Here is a 14,887-nt window from a genome sequence, read left to right as displayed (position 1 = left end):
GAAGTCCGCATGCTGCAACTAAAAAGATCCCATGTGCAGCAACGAAGACCCGGCTCAGCCAAAAAATAAAAATAAAAAATAAAGGGAGAGGGATGGGGTGGGTGGGAGAGCAGAGCTGGCAGAGGGGGCTTGGCTTCTGTGCAAATTTGAGCAGGAGACAGGATTGAAACTCATGGGAGCAGCACTGGCTGCACTCCATGTCCGCCACTGGCAGAACTCAGAATAAAGCACGGTTGGAGCAGGTTTAAGCTCAATAATAATCCTAGTCTTCCTGGGAAACTTTATTCCCCCCACACCTCCTCTCTCAGACTATGTGATCTCTCTGCACCTCTGTTTCCCCTTCTTTAAAATAGAGACCTTACAGGATATATTAAGTGAATGAATATATGTAAAATACATAAAATAATGCCAAGTGCAGGGTGGGCACTACTTAAATGTTGGCTACTGTATTAGCTGCATAATGAGTGGCTTAAAACAACAAGACACATTTATTATTTCATAGTTTTCTGTGGGTCAGGAGTTTGGGAGCAGCTTAGCTGGGTGGTTCTGGCTTGGGGTCTCATGAGCTTGGTAACAGATGCCAAGTGAGGCTACATCATCTGAAAGCTTGACTGGGGCTGGAGGATCTGCTTCCAAGATAGCTCCCTTGCGTGGCAGACAAGCTGATGATGCTGGTTGTTGGGTGGAGGCCTCAGTTCCTCACCTTGCAGATCTCTCCAAAGGACTGCTTGAGTGTCCTCACAGTATGGTGGCTGGCTTCTCCCAGAGCAAGTGAGCTAATCAAGAAAAAGGCAGAAGTCACATGTTTTTTATGACCTAACCTCAGAAGTCACACACATTGTCATTTCAACAATATCCTCTTGGTTATATGATGGAGAGGAACTACACAAGGGTGTAAATATCAGGAGGCAAGGATCACTGCGCTATTATGAATAAAGTTAGCATGGCTGCTAAGAGCAGAGCTGTGAGTCAGGCAGCCTGGTTTCAAATCCTAGCTCTATCTAGATAACTGTGAGAACCTGGACAAGTACTTAACCTGTCTTTCATTGCATCCTCATTTATAAGATAGAAAAACAGTACCTGCTTCATTTGGAGTTGTTATTGGGATTAAGGGAATATATAATCACTTTAGAACAATTCCTGGCATATAACAAGTGCACAATAGGTGTTTGCTGCTACTTTTTTTTTTTACTTGAGTTGTACACTTCATTATTTATTTATTTATTTATTTGGTTGTGTCAGATCTTAGTTGTGGCACGTGGCTCCTTAGTTATGGCACGCAAACTCCTAGTTGTGGCATGCATGAGGGATCTAGTTCCCAGACCAGGGATCAAACCCGGGCCCCTTGCATTGGGAGCACGGAGTCTTAACCACTGCACCACCAGGGAAGTCCCTGCTGCTACTTTTTTATAGACAGCCCCTCCACTGACAGATCAGCTCCTCCCATACAACCCACCAGAAGCCCCAATGATTGAAGACTAGTAGAGAGGGACTGAGGGCCCCCCAGTAATCTAGGTCCTAGAGATACAGATGGAAAGACACTGTTCATGAGACTGTGTCCTGCTCCAGACTGAAATCGCCCAAAGGCAGGGATTTCCTTCAGCTGCCCACAGACAGGCAAAAAAAAAAAAGTCAATTTTACTGCTTCGCTTTCTGATGAGAGACTCCAGCCCGCATGTCACCTTTCTTTTTTTTCTTTTTTTTTTTTTTTTTTTTTTTGCGGTACACGGACCTCTCACTGTTGTGGCCTCTCCCGTTGCGGAGCACAGGCTCCGGACGCGCAGGCCCAGCGGCCATGGCTCACGGGCCCAGCCGCTCTGTGGCATGTGGGATCTTCCCGGGCTGGAGCACGAACCCGTGTCCCCTGCATCGGCAGACAGACTCTCAACCACTGCGCCACCAGGGAAGCCCCGCATGTCACCTTTCTAATGCCATTTACTTTGCCCAGAGTAGCCTACATTGGGTGGAGGGGGCATCTTGCCCACCATTATGGACCCAGCATAGTAACCAGCACACAGCAGGTACCAAAGAAACAACTGATCACGGTGATATGTTATTGCTGGGTCAAAGGTATATTCCACAGAGCAGTTTTTTTTTTTTTTTTTTTTTTTTTTTTTTTTGCGGTACGCGGGCCTCTCACTGTTGTGGCCTCTCCCGTTGCGGAGCACAGGCTCCGGACGCGCAGGCTCAGCGGCCATGGCTCACGGGCCCAGCCGCTCCACGGCATATGGGATCTTCCCGGCTCGGGGCACGAACCCGTGTCCCCTGCATCGGCAGGCGGACTCTCAACCACTGTGCCACCAGGGAAGCCCCACAGAGCAGTTTTTTAAGATATAATCCAGGGCCAGCTCTGGGTCTCTGGACAAATTCTTTTGTAGCCTGCTCACGGCAGGTGCCTCTAAGAGGCTTGGGTGTACTTTGTGCCCTCTGAAACACAGCACAGAGGTAGAAGCCCCTTAAAAGTGGATCAGAAAGAGGCCTTCAGGTTGGGAAAGTAATTGATCATTTTTCTCAGTGCAAGAAGCCAGGGAGGAGGAGAGCTCACTCTTGGATAGCTATGTCCCCCACTCAGAAGGAGGCCAGGGGCTGGGGGCTGGACAGGCCGGCTGCCAGGGCAAATGGTGGCTGTCTGGATCTATTCCTTGCCAAGGTCTTCCTCTCTGCCCTTCCCACCTGCCTGTCACTGCTGCCGGGATCTGCTATCCTGGCATCTGGCCCAGCCAAGTGTATGGGATGCACAGTTTTGGATTCCAGAGACTGAGCTGGCTCAGAGCCCTGCTGAGTCAACTTTGTTTTTCTTGCCTGTTCTCTGAGCCATCGTGCCCTGGGTTTTTCCTGGCAGGCAGGTTTCCTATGCCAGCCTCAATTTTCAGGCAAGGTATAGGGAAGTTGGTGGAAATGGAGGGGGAGAACTTTGGCAAAAGTTTGTTGAATAAATGCTTAGCCTTGTGAAATGAAAGTGGTCCAGCTCGCAGCCTCACTCAGTTCTTCCTCTGTCCCAACTCTGTCCCTACCCCAGGCTCAGAGTGTTGGGGTCTCTCCACCAGCCTGGGAACTCCATGTAGGAGAGCAGAGGACTGTTTGTGGAATGAATGAATGAATGAATGAATGAATGAGGGAGAAGGGGGAGACCTTCATTCCATGTATCCCCTCTTTCTGTTCCAAGGTTCCTGCTTTGATTCAGGCAAACACTCTGAAGACCCTGAGGGTAGACAGTGGGCAGTGGGGAGAGAGGCACCCGCTGGAGACTGAACAAGACAAATCTGGTCCCTGCCACCAGGGCATTAAAGTTGTGCGGAGTGGGATGAGGGACGTTAAAGAATCCCACAAACACATCTGCAACGACCAAGCCTTGAGCGGGAAGGAGCGCTAAAGCTCAAGATGTCTCCCTGGGAGACCAGCCTGGTCTTGGGATGCTCTCCGGGAGGCGTTCCGGAGGCGGAGATGTTTGAGGGGTCCCGGGTTTCCGCCTAGCCCTGCTGGACTGAGCAGGACCCTCTTCCTCAGCTTTTGACTTGGGGAGGGGGTCAGGAATGCAGCCCGCACGCCCCGTCCCCGCTGACACCAGCGCCTTTTCCCCACTGAGCGCGGCGGGGGCTGGGGGGGGCTCGAAATTCCGCGGTGAAAGGGACCGCGGTGAGAGGAAGTCACATCTCTCACGGTCAGTAGAGAAGGCACGGCTGACCAAGCACGTCCGGGCCTGGTGGGAGGAGCCAGAGTTTTGCACCTCCCAGGGCGCCCCTCACCCCCAAAACTACCCGGCCTCCAGCACACTGAACCCCACCCCCGACCCCACGCCCCGTCCCCGGAACTCCACGCGCCCCGCCTCCCAGGCTCCGCCTTCTACTCCCGCACTGTGCTTATAATAGAGGGCGTAGCGGGCACAAGCCAAGCTGTGATTCGAGTCTTTGCTCTGGCTTCTGCACCCAAGCGAGTCTCCACCAGGCCCCCCGCGCCTCCACCCCTCTCATCTCGACCTCCGAGTCCCCCTTGCGCCCCCTCACCCCTGCCTCTCCGATTCCCCGCGTCGCGGCACCCGGAAGGATGCGCTGTGCGCCAACAGCCGGAGCAGCCCTGGTGCTGTGCGCCGCCACCGCCGGGCTGCTGAGCGCGCAGGGCCGCCCGGAGCCTCCCGAGACGCCGCGCTTCGCCTCCTGGGATGAGGTGAATGTGCTGGCGCACGGGCTCCTGCAGCTCGGCAACGGGCTACGCGAACACGTGGAGCGCACCCGTGGGCAGCTGGGCGAGCTGGAGCGGCGTCTGGGCTCGTGCGGGGCCTCCTGCAAGGATCCTGAGGGGTCAGCCGCGCCTCCGTTCGCCCCGGAGAATCTGGTCCCTCCCGGCGGCGACACAGTCCCGGAGACCCTCCAAAGCTTTCAGGTACGTACGCTCCTACTGCCCTGGAAGGGTGTGGACGGGAGGGGGCACATCCCGGACTCCCTGGGCTCTCCTGCCCGGGCCTCAAAGGATGGAGAGTCGGGAGTAGGACCGGGGATGAATGGAGAAGTTGGCGGCGGAAGGCTAGATCCTCACCAAGGTTTTATACTCTTCCCAGACTCAGCTCAAGGCTCAGAACAGCAGGATCCAGCAACTCTTCCAGAAGGTGGCCCAGCAGCAGCGGCACCTGGAGAAGCAGCACCTGAGAATCCAGAATCTGCAGAGCCAGGTGCCCGATGCTTGCCCCAGATGGGGAGGGAGGTTGAAGTTGGACCTATGGGTCTGGACGTGGAGCTAAGCAGGTCGAGCAGCCTGAGCCAGCCAGACCTGACCCCCTCCTCCTGTCCTGTCCCAGATGGGCCACTTGGCCCCCATGCACCTGGGCCACGGGGTGGCCAAGCGTGCCAGGAGGAAGAGGCTACCCAAGATGGCCCAGCTTGCTGGCCCAGCTCACAATATCAGCCGCCTGCACAGTGAGTGTCCAGACCTTTGCTGTTCTCTGGAAACCACGGCCCCACTATTCTTGCCCCCCCCTTCTCAGGTCCACCTTACTGAGAAGGAGAGAGGCCCTGGCCTTGCGTTCCTGTGGGCTGATGGGTCTCTGGTGAAGGGGTGACTGGGACACCCCCTCCTCAGCCCTCTCCCTGCCCCACGGGGCCACCCCACCCTTCTTCCCAGCAAGCCACTGGGATTTCCCCAAAGCCTCACGGGCCACTAACTGGAGCAGCAGGCGGCTGGGAAAGAGGGTCCAAGGGGGACGAGCTGCAGAGGTGTGGGAAAAGGGGTGGTATAGCTCAGGGACACCTTCCTGCAGGTTGGAACCTTTTAGGAGGACAGTTTGGGGGACAAAAGGGTGCCAGCTAGGGAGGCTGGAGCCCTCATTGGGTGAAGAGAGAATGGCGGCCTGGGAGGAGAGGTTCTGATGTTTGGCCACCACTTACCCACCATGGGCTTTTAGAGTGTGGATCTAGGAGGGGAGGCTAGGGCAGGGAACCCCCATCTCCTTGGCCAGACGCACCACTCTTGCATCTCTTACAAATCCAGGGCTCCTGACACACACCTCTTCCATCCCACAACCTTCTATTGGCCCGGAAGTCCCTGATCAGCCCTTCCCACGCACCCTCCCCCAAGTTCTGGTTCCTTTATTGTGTATGCCCCATAGCATCCCAGATCTCCTAACATGTCTGTAGGTATCTGACACAGATTCCCAGCTCCCGGTGTCTCTGTCCCACTGCTCCAGACCTGGCTGGCTTCCCTGTGGTCCTCCTACCCCATCACCCAGCCTGGCATCTGCAGCAGTCTGCAGCCAACTGGGTGAAAGTTCAGATCTCCCTCTTCACACCCTCGGGCTGGTTGCTGGCTTCCCGCCCTCTAGTCTTGAGGGCTCTGGCACCTCCCCGTCCCACCACTCTCCCTCCCCTCCCAAACCGTAGCCCTGGGATGAGCGGCTTCTGGGTGGGGCTCGCAGGCATAGATCCAGGCTGGGGAATGTGATGCGGAAGGGGGGTCGTGTGTAGGTTTGGGGACTCCAGGCTCGGCCCTGCCAAGTATGGGAAAGTTCAGAGCTGAGGAGACAAACAGCTGCTGTTAATGGAAGCCACATTAGTGGTTTGGCGGGCTGCCTGTTGTGATTGGAAGAGAGGAAAGTAGGGGAAAGGGGAGCTGCCTCAGGGGCCAGAAATGCCTCCAGTCATCTGGGCCCGCCCCCACTCCCACAGTGTGGACACGTTCACCCCGCGACCTGAGCCTTCCCCTCCCGCTGCGACCTTTCCCCTACTTTCCGGGCTGGGCTGGGGCTGGGCGGGGCTGGGGGCGGGGCGGGGCGGGGGCGGGGACTTCCCCGGTCTGCAGATGTGCCCTGGCCATCCCTCCCTTTTTTCCTCCCTCCCTCCCTCCTTCACTCCTCAATCCTTCCCCCTCCCTCTCTGATACCTGGGACCCCAGGCAGGGCCTCTGTGGTGTCCCCAAGCCCCATCCAGGCCTGATTCCCCACCCGCCACTGGACAAAGCAGAGCCCCCTCCCGTTTGTTGCCTTTCTTGCCCCATCCCCACTCTGGTCCAGCTCCTTCAATCATTTCTCATGGCATCTTTAGTAAACAGCTGCTGTGGGCTGGGATCAGCCTGGGCACCGGTGCCAGATGGTGGGCAAAGAGCCATTCCTTGTCCCTAGCCTCATGGACCTCCTTCAGTGTGGGAAGTTGGAGAGAGACCATCAGATGACCCCAGTGTTGGGGAGTAGGAAGTCCTCAGTGCCCCTAACCTGGTCTGGGGGGGTGGGTCAGGGACATGAGCCCTTTCAGAAGCTGGGATCTTTAATATGAGGCAAGGAAAGGCATGAGGGAAGTGGGTCTCAGAACACTAGCACGTGCAAAGTCCCTGTGGCAGGAGGGTGTGTGGTACCAGGAAGGCTATGTGGCCAGAGGGTGGGCGTGCAGTGCAGGAAGAGGGAGGATGGGTACAGCAACCAGTCCTGGGGTACCTTGTAGATTGTGTTGAGGAAAGGCATGGGGAGCTATGGAAGCCTTTAGGCAAGTGGGGGGTGTGTCATGAGCTCTAGATTGCCCCCTCCCGTCCCTGTCACCCGCTGCCCAGCCCCCAGACATGCCTATTTCCTGGAACCCCCAGGATTGCTCTCTGCTTCAATCCTCCCACCCTTGTCTGCCCTGCAGGACTGCCCAGGGACTGCCAAGAACTGTTTGAAGAGGGAGAGAGGCAAAGTGGATTGTTCCAGATCCAGCCCCAGGGGTCCTCCTCATTCCTAGTTAACTGCAAGATGACCTCAGGTAGGGATGCTCTGGCCCCCCAGGTACCCCAAATATCATGGGCCCGGTTGTCTTTCTGTCAAATGTAGCTCATCCCCCTCCCTCCCTTGCTCCCTGCTTTCTCCTTCCCTGCTGGATCCTTGGGACAAAGATCTAGGCAGGGCCCTCCGCCTGCTGACCCAGCCCATCTTCCTCCTTTGACCATCTTCCTCCAGTCCTGCTGGGATGGATGAAAGGAATATTGCTCTCCCTTGGTTCAGAGGTGGTTTGGGGTTTGGGAGCCAGATGGGGGAGTCAGGGTCTCTTGTAAGAAGAATCCTCCTGGTGACCTTGCACCTTTCTGGGCAGATGGAGGCTGGACTGTAATCCAGAGGCGCCAGGATGGCTCAGTGGACTTTAACCAGCCCTGGGAAGCCTACAAGGATGGCTTCGGAGACCCCCAAGGTGGGTGTTTCCTGCAGGCCAGAGGCACAGGGGGAGGAGGGGGCCACGGAGGTGGGTCATTCTCACAGATGGGCCTTTCCCACTGTAGGTGAGTTCTGGCTGGGCCTGGAGAAGGTGCACCGCATCGTGGGGGACCGTGGCAGCCGCCTGGCTGTGCAGCTGCAGGACTGGGAGGGCAATGCCGAGTCATTGCAGTTCCCTGTCCACCTGGGTGGCGAAGACACAGCCTACAGCCTGCAGCTCACGTCGCCTGTGGCCAGCAAACTGGGTGCCACTGCCTTCTCACCCAGCGGCCTCTCCCTGCCTTTCTCCACTTGGGACCAAGACCACGACCTCCGTGGAGACAAGAACTGTGCGAAGAGCCTCTCTGGTGAGCAAGCAAGCTCTGTCCCTCCTTGTCTTGCCCTTTGCCACACAGCTGGGACCTCCCCTCCCTACCTTTCTGCATCCGTCCCCTGCCTTCAACTCCATCTATTCCCTCCCCACTTTTCTCCTTATGTGCAGCATACCCTTGGGCAACTGACTTAACACTTCACTTACTCCATCTTCAAAATGGGTATAACCATACCATCCACACCATAGGATTATTATGAACATATGATGAGATGACGTTTGTGGGATGGTGGCTGGTGTGTGGCAAAGCCATCGAGACAGACCCCATCTTGTTCTAATGAAATCGGAGGCAGAGCCCGGGCCCTGTGAAGTGAAACATATGAAACTGCCTTTTGGTGGGTCAAAGAAGGATGGAATAATGGTTAATTTCATATGGTTCAATCTAATATAAACTAGTGAGATGCACGACAGTCATAGAGAGGCTTTAATAAATGTTTGCCATGTGCCAGGTACAGAGAAGTCACTCGCCAGGGTCACAGACATAAAAGCTGCAGTTACCGGGAAGGGGGGGTGCCCAGAGCCCCTGAGGTGCTTTTGTCACAACCTGGGGTTCCTCAGAACACAGTTTGACAACCACTGCCAAAGACATCTCATCTAAAGTGTGTGACGTCCAACACCCAGCCTCATCCCCATCCCGGCCCCAGTGGAGGCCCAAGGACCCATGGGCCTGACCAAGTCCCCTTTTTTCTGACCCCGGCAGGTGGCTGGTGGTTCGGTACCTGCGGCCACTCCAATCTTAATGGCCAGTATTTCCATTCCATCCCGCGGCAGCGGCAGCAGCTTAAGAAGGGCATCTTCTGGAAGACCTGGCGGGGCCGGTACTACCCACTGCAGGCCACCACCATGCTGATCCAGCCCACAGTGGCCGAAGCAGCCTCCTAGCCTCCTCGCTGGGGCCTGGTCCCAGGCTCCTGGAGGACAGTGACTCTGATTCTGGCCCAGCATGTGGCCACTCCCTGCCGGGGCGGGGGCTCCGAGCAGGGGCCATCTGAAACCTCATGGACAGAGATGTCCACGACTGGAGATGCCCCCGCGATGAGTGGGGGCTGCAGGAAATGCCTTCTGAGAAGAACAGAGCTGCAGGGCTGCAGGGCACAGACCCCGAAAGCGTGGGACACGGGGGCATTGAAGCCCACTCCTCGCCCGCCCGAGGAGTAGGGGACGCAGAGGGACCACTCGGGGGCAGCCAGGCCGGCCCTTGATGGCGGATTCAGTCACGTTGACTGGCTGGGGGACCAGGACTCCCATAGGCCCCGGGCGCCCTTGTGGTGCTGTAGCGTGTGGGTGCTATAGGCGAGCCCGCGCTGACGGCATCTGGGCTGAGCCCACGGAATTCTTGGAATAAAAGCAACCTCAGAACATTTCGTTCCTTTTCGTCCTTTGTTTTTGTTTTAAAAAGTGGACAGTTTTCAAAGTCCACATAAACATGTTCCCAGGGTGGAGGGTGAATGCTTCCGGGGCTCTTGAGGACAACGCTGGTTATCCCTACCACCTCCGACAACTGATTTCAGTTTCCTTCACTTATGATTTCATGATACGTATCTCATTTTTTATTTTCAAAGTTACAAAATAAAACCCTCATTCAGTCCTTCTGGAAGCAGGTAATAGAGAAAATAAGCCCTTCCTGACCATACTTAGGCGTATGAATCACTATTAACTTTTTAGTGTCCTGCCATCTGATAGAAATATGATGTGAGTTGTGTGTTTAATTTTATTTTTTTGTAGCCACATTTTTTTTAAAATATATTTATTTATTTTTGGCTGTGTTGGGTCTTTGTTTCTGTGCGAGGGCTTTCTCCAGTTGCGGCGAGCGGGGGCCACTCTCCATTGCAGTGCGTGGGCCTCTAACTGTTGCGGCCTCCCTTGTTGCGGAGCACAGGCTCCAGACGCGCAGGCTCAGTAGTTGTGGCTCACAGGCCTAGTTGCTCTGCGGCATGTGGGATCTTCCCAGACCAGGGCTCGAACCCGTGTCCCCTGCATTGGCAGGCAGACCCTCCACCACTGTGCCACCAGGGAAGCCCTGTAGCCACATTTAAAAAAAAAAAAAAATGAAAAGTTTTAAAAGTAAAAAATTTTAGGAATATACTTCATTGAACCCAACATTTCCAAAATATTACTGTTTCAACATGTGGTCAATAAAAAAGTTAATGATGAGATTTTTTTTTTTTTTTTGCGATACGTGGGCTTCTCACTGCTGTGGCCTCTCCCGTTGCGGAGCACAGGCTCCGGATAGGCAGGCTCAGCAGCCATGGCTCACGGACCCAGCCGCTCCGCAGCATGTGGGATCTTCCCAGACCGGGGCATGAACCCGTGTCCCCTGCATTGGCAGGCGGACTCTCAACCACTGCGCCACCAGGGAAGCCCTGATGAGACATTTGACATGGCTTTTTGTACTGAGTCTTCCAAATTCAGTATGGATTTCACACTTAAGGCGCATCTCAGTTTGGACTGGCCGTATTTAAGGGCTTAGTATCCACAGTGGCCAATGGCCCCCATCTTGGACAGCCCAGCTCTACTGTGTGACATTAATGCAGTGTTTTGGGTAAATTCTTCCCATTTTTGGCCATGTCTGCAGAAGTTTTCCTTTAAATTGGCTTTAAAAATATATATATATATGTATCTTGGGACTTCCCTGGTGGTCCAGTGGTTAAGAATCTGCCTTCCAGTGCAGGGAACGCAGGTTCCATCCCTGGTCAGGGAGCTACCATTGCACATGCCGCAGGGCAGCTAAGCCCGAGCGCCACAACTAGAGAGCCTGTGTGCTGCAACTACTGAGCCCACGCACTCTGGAGCCTGCGTGCCACAACTAGAGAGAAGCCTGCTGGCTGCAACGAAAGGTCCCACATGACGCAACTAAGACCTGATGCAGCCAAAAATAAATAGATATTAAAATATATATATGTATCTAAAATTCAGCTAATATTTCTTGAGCACTTACTACAGGTCAGGCCCTGTCCCAAGTGCTTGGGATACTCTAGTGAACAGAAAGATCACTGCCTGCACCATGCTTGCCTTCAAAGCCCCTCCCATTACAGAGAAGGTGACTTACAATTGATGGTCCAAACTGGAGACACTGTTGAGAATGAAAGGGGAGGTGTTAATAATTAAGCCAGACGACAGATGTAAAGCAGCTCACTCCCAGGCATATAGGGACTTACTGACCCAGTTTCTAAAAATGTAGTCACATATCTTACAGCATGTGGAAAACCCTGCCATAAATAGGTTAGTAAAACTAAACTCGGTGAAAACAAAACAATGCAAATGCTTTCAAATTTCAGCTAGAGGGAATTCCCTGGCCATCCAGTGGTTAGGACTCCATGCTTTCACGGCTGTCAGTGTGGGCTCAATCCCTGGTGGGGGAACTAAGATCCCACAAGCCCTGCCACCGGGCCCAAAAAAAAAAAAAAAATCCAGCTAGAAAACTGATCTATGGTGAAAAAAACCCCCCACAATAAACGAATAGTGGTTGCCTCTGGAAGGGTGGGAGGTGGGTTAGGGATTGACTCGGAAGGGATATAAGGGAACTTTCCCAAGTGAAGGTGATGTTCTGAACCTCAATAGAGGTGGGTTACTCCCCTATTCACCTTTGCCTTGGTGAGTATACACTTAAGATTTGTGCATTTCATTGTATGTAAATTTCACCTTAAATAAAAAGCTACAACGGTCATAAAAAGACATAGAACTCTAGTTAATGGTATGCATGCTGAAGTGTTTTAGAGGTGCAGTAAACGGATGTCTTCAATTTGGTTCTTTAAAGTTTTTTTCCAGCTTTATTGAGATGTAATTAACACACAACAGGACTTCTCTGATGGCGCAGTGGTTAAGAATCCGCCTGCCAATGCAGGGGACATGGGTTGGATCACTGGTCTGGGAAGATCCCACATGCCGCGGAGCAACTAAGCCCGTACTGAGCCTGCGTTCTAGAGCCCATGAGCCACAACTACTGAAGCCCACGCGCCTAGAGCCCGTGCTCCACAACAAGAGAAGCCACTGCAGTGAGAAGCCTGCGCACTGCAACGAAGAGTAGCCCCTGCTCGCCGCAACTAGAGAACACCCGTGTGCAGCAACAAAGACCCAACACAGCCAAAACTAAATTAATTAAAAAACATAAAACATTGTGTAAGTTTAAGGTGTACGACATGTTGACTTGATACACATATACTGTGAAATGATAAGCATCCTAGCATTAGCCAACGCCTCCATCACATCACACAATTACCTTTTCCTTTTTGGTGGTGAGAACATTGAAGATCTACTCTCTTAGCAGCTTTCAGGTACACAATACAGTATTACTTGTAATCACCATGCTGTCCATTAGATCCCCTAAATCTTCAACTTCCTTTGAAATGCATCAAAAAATTAGATGACGGGTGGCTAGAGAAATGGATATGGAGTAAAGCAAAATGTTAATAGTGCGATCTGGGTCTGGGTATTCTCTGTACAATTCTTTCAGTTTTTCTAAATGTTTAAAAAATTTCACAATGAAATGTATGTAGGGAAGAAAATCCTAACGAGATCCTGTTGCCTTCTAAAGGCTCTCTCATCCTTCATCTGAGCTCAAAAAGGGAGATGAGGATTAGATAATTGTTGAAGAGATATGAGCAAGAGAGAGTGAGCCTCTCTCCTTGATGGGTAATAAAGGTCTTCAAGAATTGAAAAAAAAGGGAGAGGGATAAATTAGGAGTTTGGGATTAGCATATACACACAACTATATATAAAATAGATAAACAACAAGGACCTACTGTGTAGCACAGGGAACTCTACTCAATATTTTGTAATAACCTATAAAGGAAAAGAATCTGAAAAGGAATATATGTGTGCGTGTGCGTGTATAACTGAATTACTTTGCTGTACACCTGAAACTAACACAAAATTGTAAATCAACGATACTTCAATAAAAAATTTAATTCATTAAAAAAAAGGAATTGGGCTTCCCTGGTGACTCAGTGGTTGAGAGTCCACCTGCTGATGCAGGGGACATGGGTTCGTGCCCCAGTCCGGGAAGATCCCGCATGCCGCGGAGCGGCTGGGCCCATGAGCCATGGCTGCGGAGAGGCCACAACAGTGAGAGGCCCGCGTACCACAAAAAAAATAAAAATAAAAAAATAATAAATAAAATTAAATTTTAAAAAGGAATTGAGGGCTTCCCTGGTGGCACAGTGGTTAAGAATCTGCCTGGCAATGCAGGAGACCTGGGTTCGAGCCCTGGTCCGGGAAGATCCCACATGCCATAGAGCAACTAAGTCCCTGCGCCACATCTACTGAACCTGCACCCTAGAGCCCGCGAGCCACAACTACTGAGCCCATGTGCCACAGCTACTGAAGCCCGTGCGCCTAGAGCCTGTGCTCCACAACAAGAGAAGCCACCGCAATGAGAAGCCTGCACACCGCAATGAAGAGTAGCCCCCTCTCGCCACAACTAGAGAAAGCCCATGCACAGCAACAAAGACCCAGTGCAGCCAAAAATAAATAAATAAATAAATTTATTTATTTAAAAAAATTTTTTAAAGGAATTGAAAAAAGGTAGGACTTTCACAGTATGTGGTTCAATGTTATTTAATGCACTGCTTGCAATTATCACCCGTATCATATGGCACATTATCATAGGGCACGTTTGGGAGAAACAGCATCTGCCTATGCCCTGAGCCCCAGCTGCTGTTTTAATAGGAGAACCTATTTTTCCAATATTCCTAGGGGTTCCTTGGGAAGGTAGTGGGGGCCTCTTTCACTAGAGGAGAGCCTCTGTGTTGGGGACACACTAGCTTCCCTGGGGCCCTGGCTGAGCATGGGTGACGAACTCCTCAACACTTGGAGGCCAGACCCTCTCCAGGATCCTTGTTTGGGGGTGTCCTGTATAGGGCAGGCTTGAAGAGTCTCCCTTGAGACCACTGTGGCTGAACTGGTGGGGAGTCCAGTCTGCTGAGGTGGGGGCAGAGCCCTCCCAGTTATGCACTCTTTATTCTCAGGTTCTGCCAAAGAGGGCTGATGGCTCCAATCCTGCTCCTTCTTCTGCTATCACCTCCTCCTCCAACACAGCATTTCCTGCCCCTCCATCACTGGGAATGACAGAAAGAGTAACCACCATGGCTGGGAACCCAACAAGAGCCAGGAAGTGAATCCTGACTCAGCCAACTTCAGAGCTGGGGCTCTTAACCATGTCACTCTCCTGGGGAGGGGCCAGGACAGGACACTCGAGCTCTGTGGCCTCAGCTCCTGCATCCGGAAAATAGGGATGGTCTGGTACCTCACCCTCCCATCTGCACCACCCCTTCCTGTTCTCCAGGTTCTGTGAGGATTTCATGTAGCATTACAGGAAAAGCAGTCTGAGCAGTGTCTGGCTCATGGTGAGCACACAATATAAACGTGAGCCATCACCACCAACACTGTCATTACTATGAGCCGTGCTGGGTGGGCGCGGGAAGAACATGACCCAGACAGGAGAAATGCCTTCATGGCGGAGGTCACTTTTGAGTCAGTGTTTATTTTTTTTTCTTCTTATTTAAAATCATGTTTATTAAGAAGGTTTACTTTTTAAAAAAAACATTTATTTTATTGAAGTATAGTCGATTTACAATGTTGTGGGGTTTTTTGTTTCGTGGTTTTTGGCCATATGGCTTGTGGGATCCTAGTTACCCGACCAGCGATTGGACCCACACCCCCGGCAAAGAAAACACGAAGTTCTAACCACTAGACCGTCAGGGAATTCCCTACAATGTTGTGTTAATTTCTGCTGTACAGCACACTGATTCAGTTATACATATATATGTATAATTTATATATATATATACATATATATAAGTTCTTTTTCATATTCTTTTCCATTATGGTTTCTCACAGGATATTGAATATAG

The 14,887-nt window shown here is 52.3% G+C and overlaps 1 protein-coding gene across 1 annotated transcript; it reads left to right on the top strand.

The window, feature by feature from the left end:
• Nucleotides 1–3,874: 3,874 nt before the first annotated feature.
• ANGPTL4 (angiopoietin like 4) lies at nt 3,875–9,409 on the top strand. The gene is made up of 7 exons (XM_060092307.1): nt 3,875–4,380; nt 4,556–4,666; nt 4,793–4,910; nt 7,107–7,220; nt 7,548–7,643; nt 7,732–8,013; nt 8,737–9,409. Exons 1-7 carry the CDS (start codon nt 4,045–4,047, stop codon nt 8,916–8,918), a joined length of 1,239 nt encoding a protein of 412 aa, XP_059948290.1. The 5' UTR covers nt 3,875–4,044; the 3' UTR covers nt 8,919–9,409.
• Nucleotides 9,410–14,887: the final 5,478 nt, after the last annotated feature.

The sequence above is a fragment of the Mesoplodon densirostris genome, chromosome 3 (assembly GCF_025265405.1).
Source record: "Mesoplodon densirostris isolate mMesDen1 chromosome 3, mMesDen1 primary haplotype, whole genome shotgun sequence".
Taxonomy (NCBI): Eukaryota; Metazoa; Chordata; class Mammalia; order Artiodactyla; family Ziphiidae; genus Mesoplodon; species Mesoplodon densirostris.
This window is presented reverse-complemented; position numbering and strand designations above follow the sequence as displayed.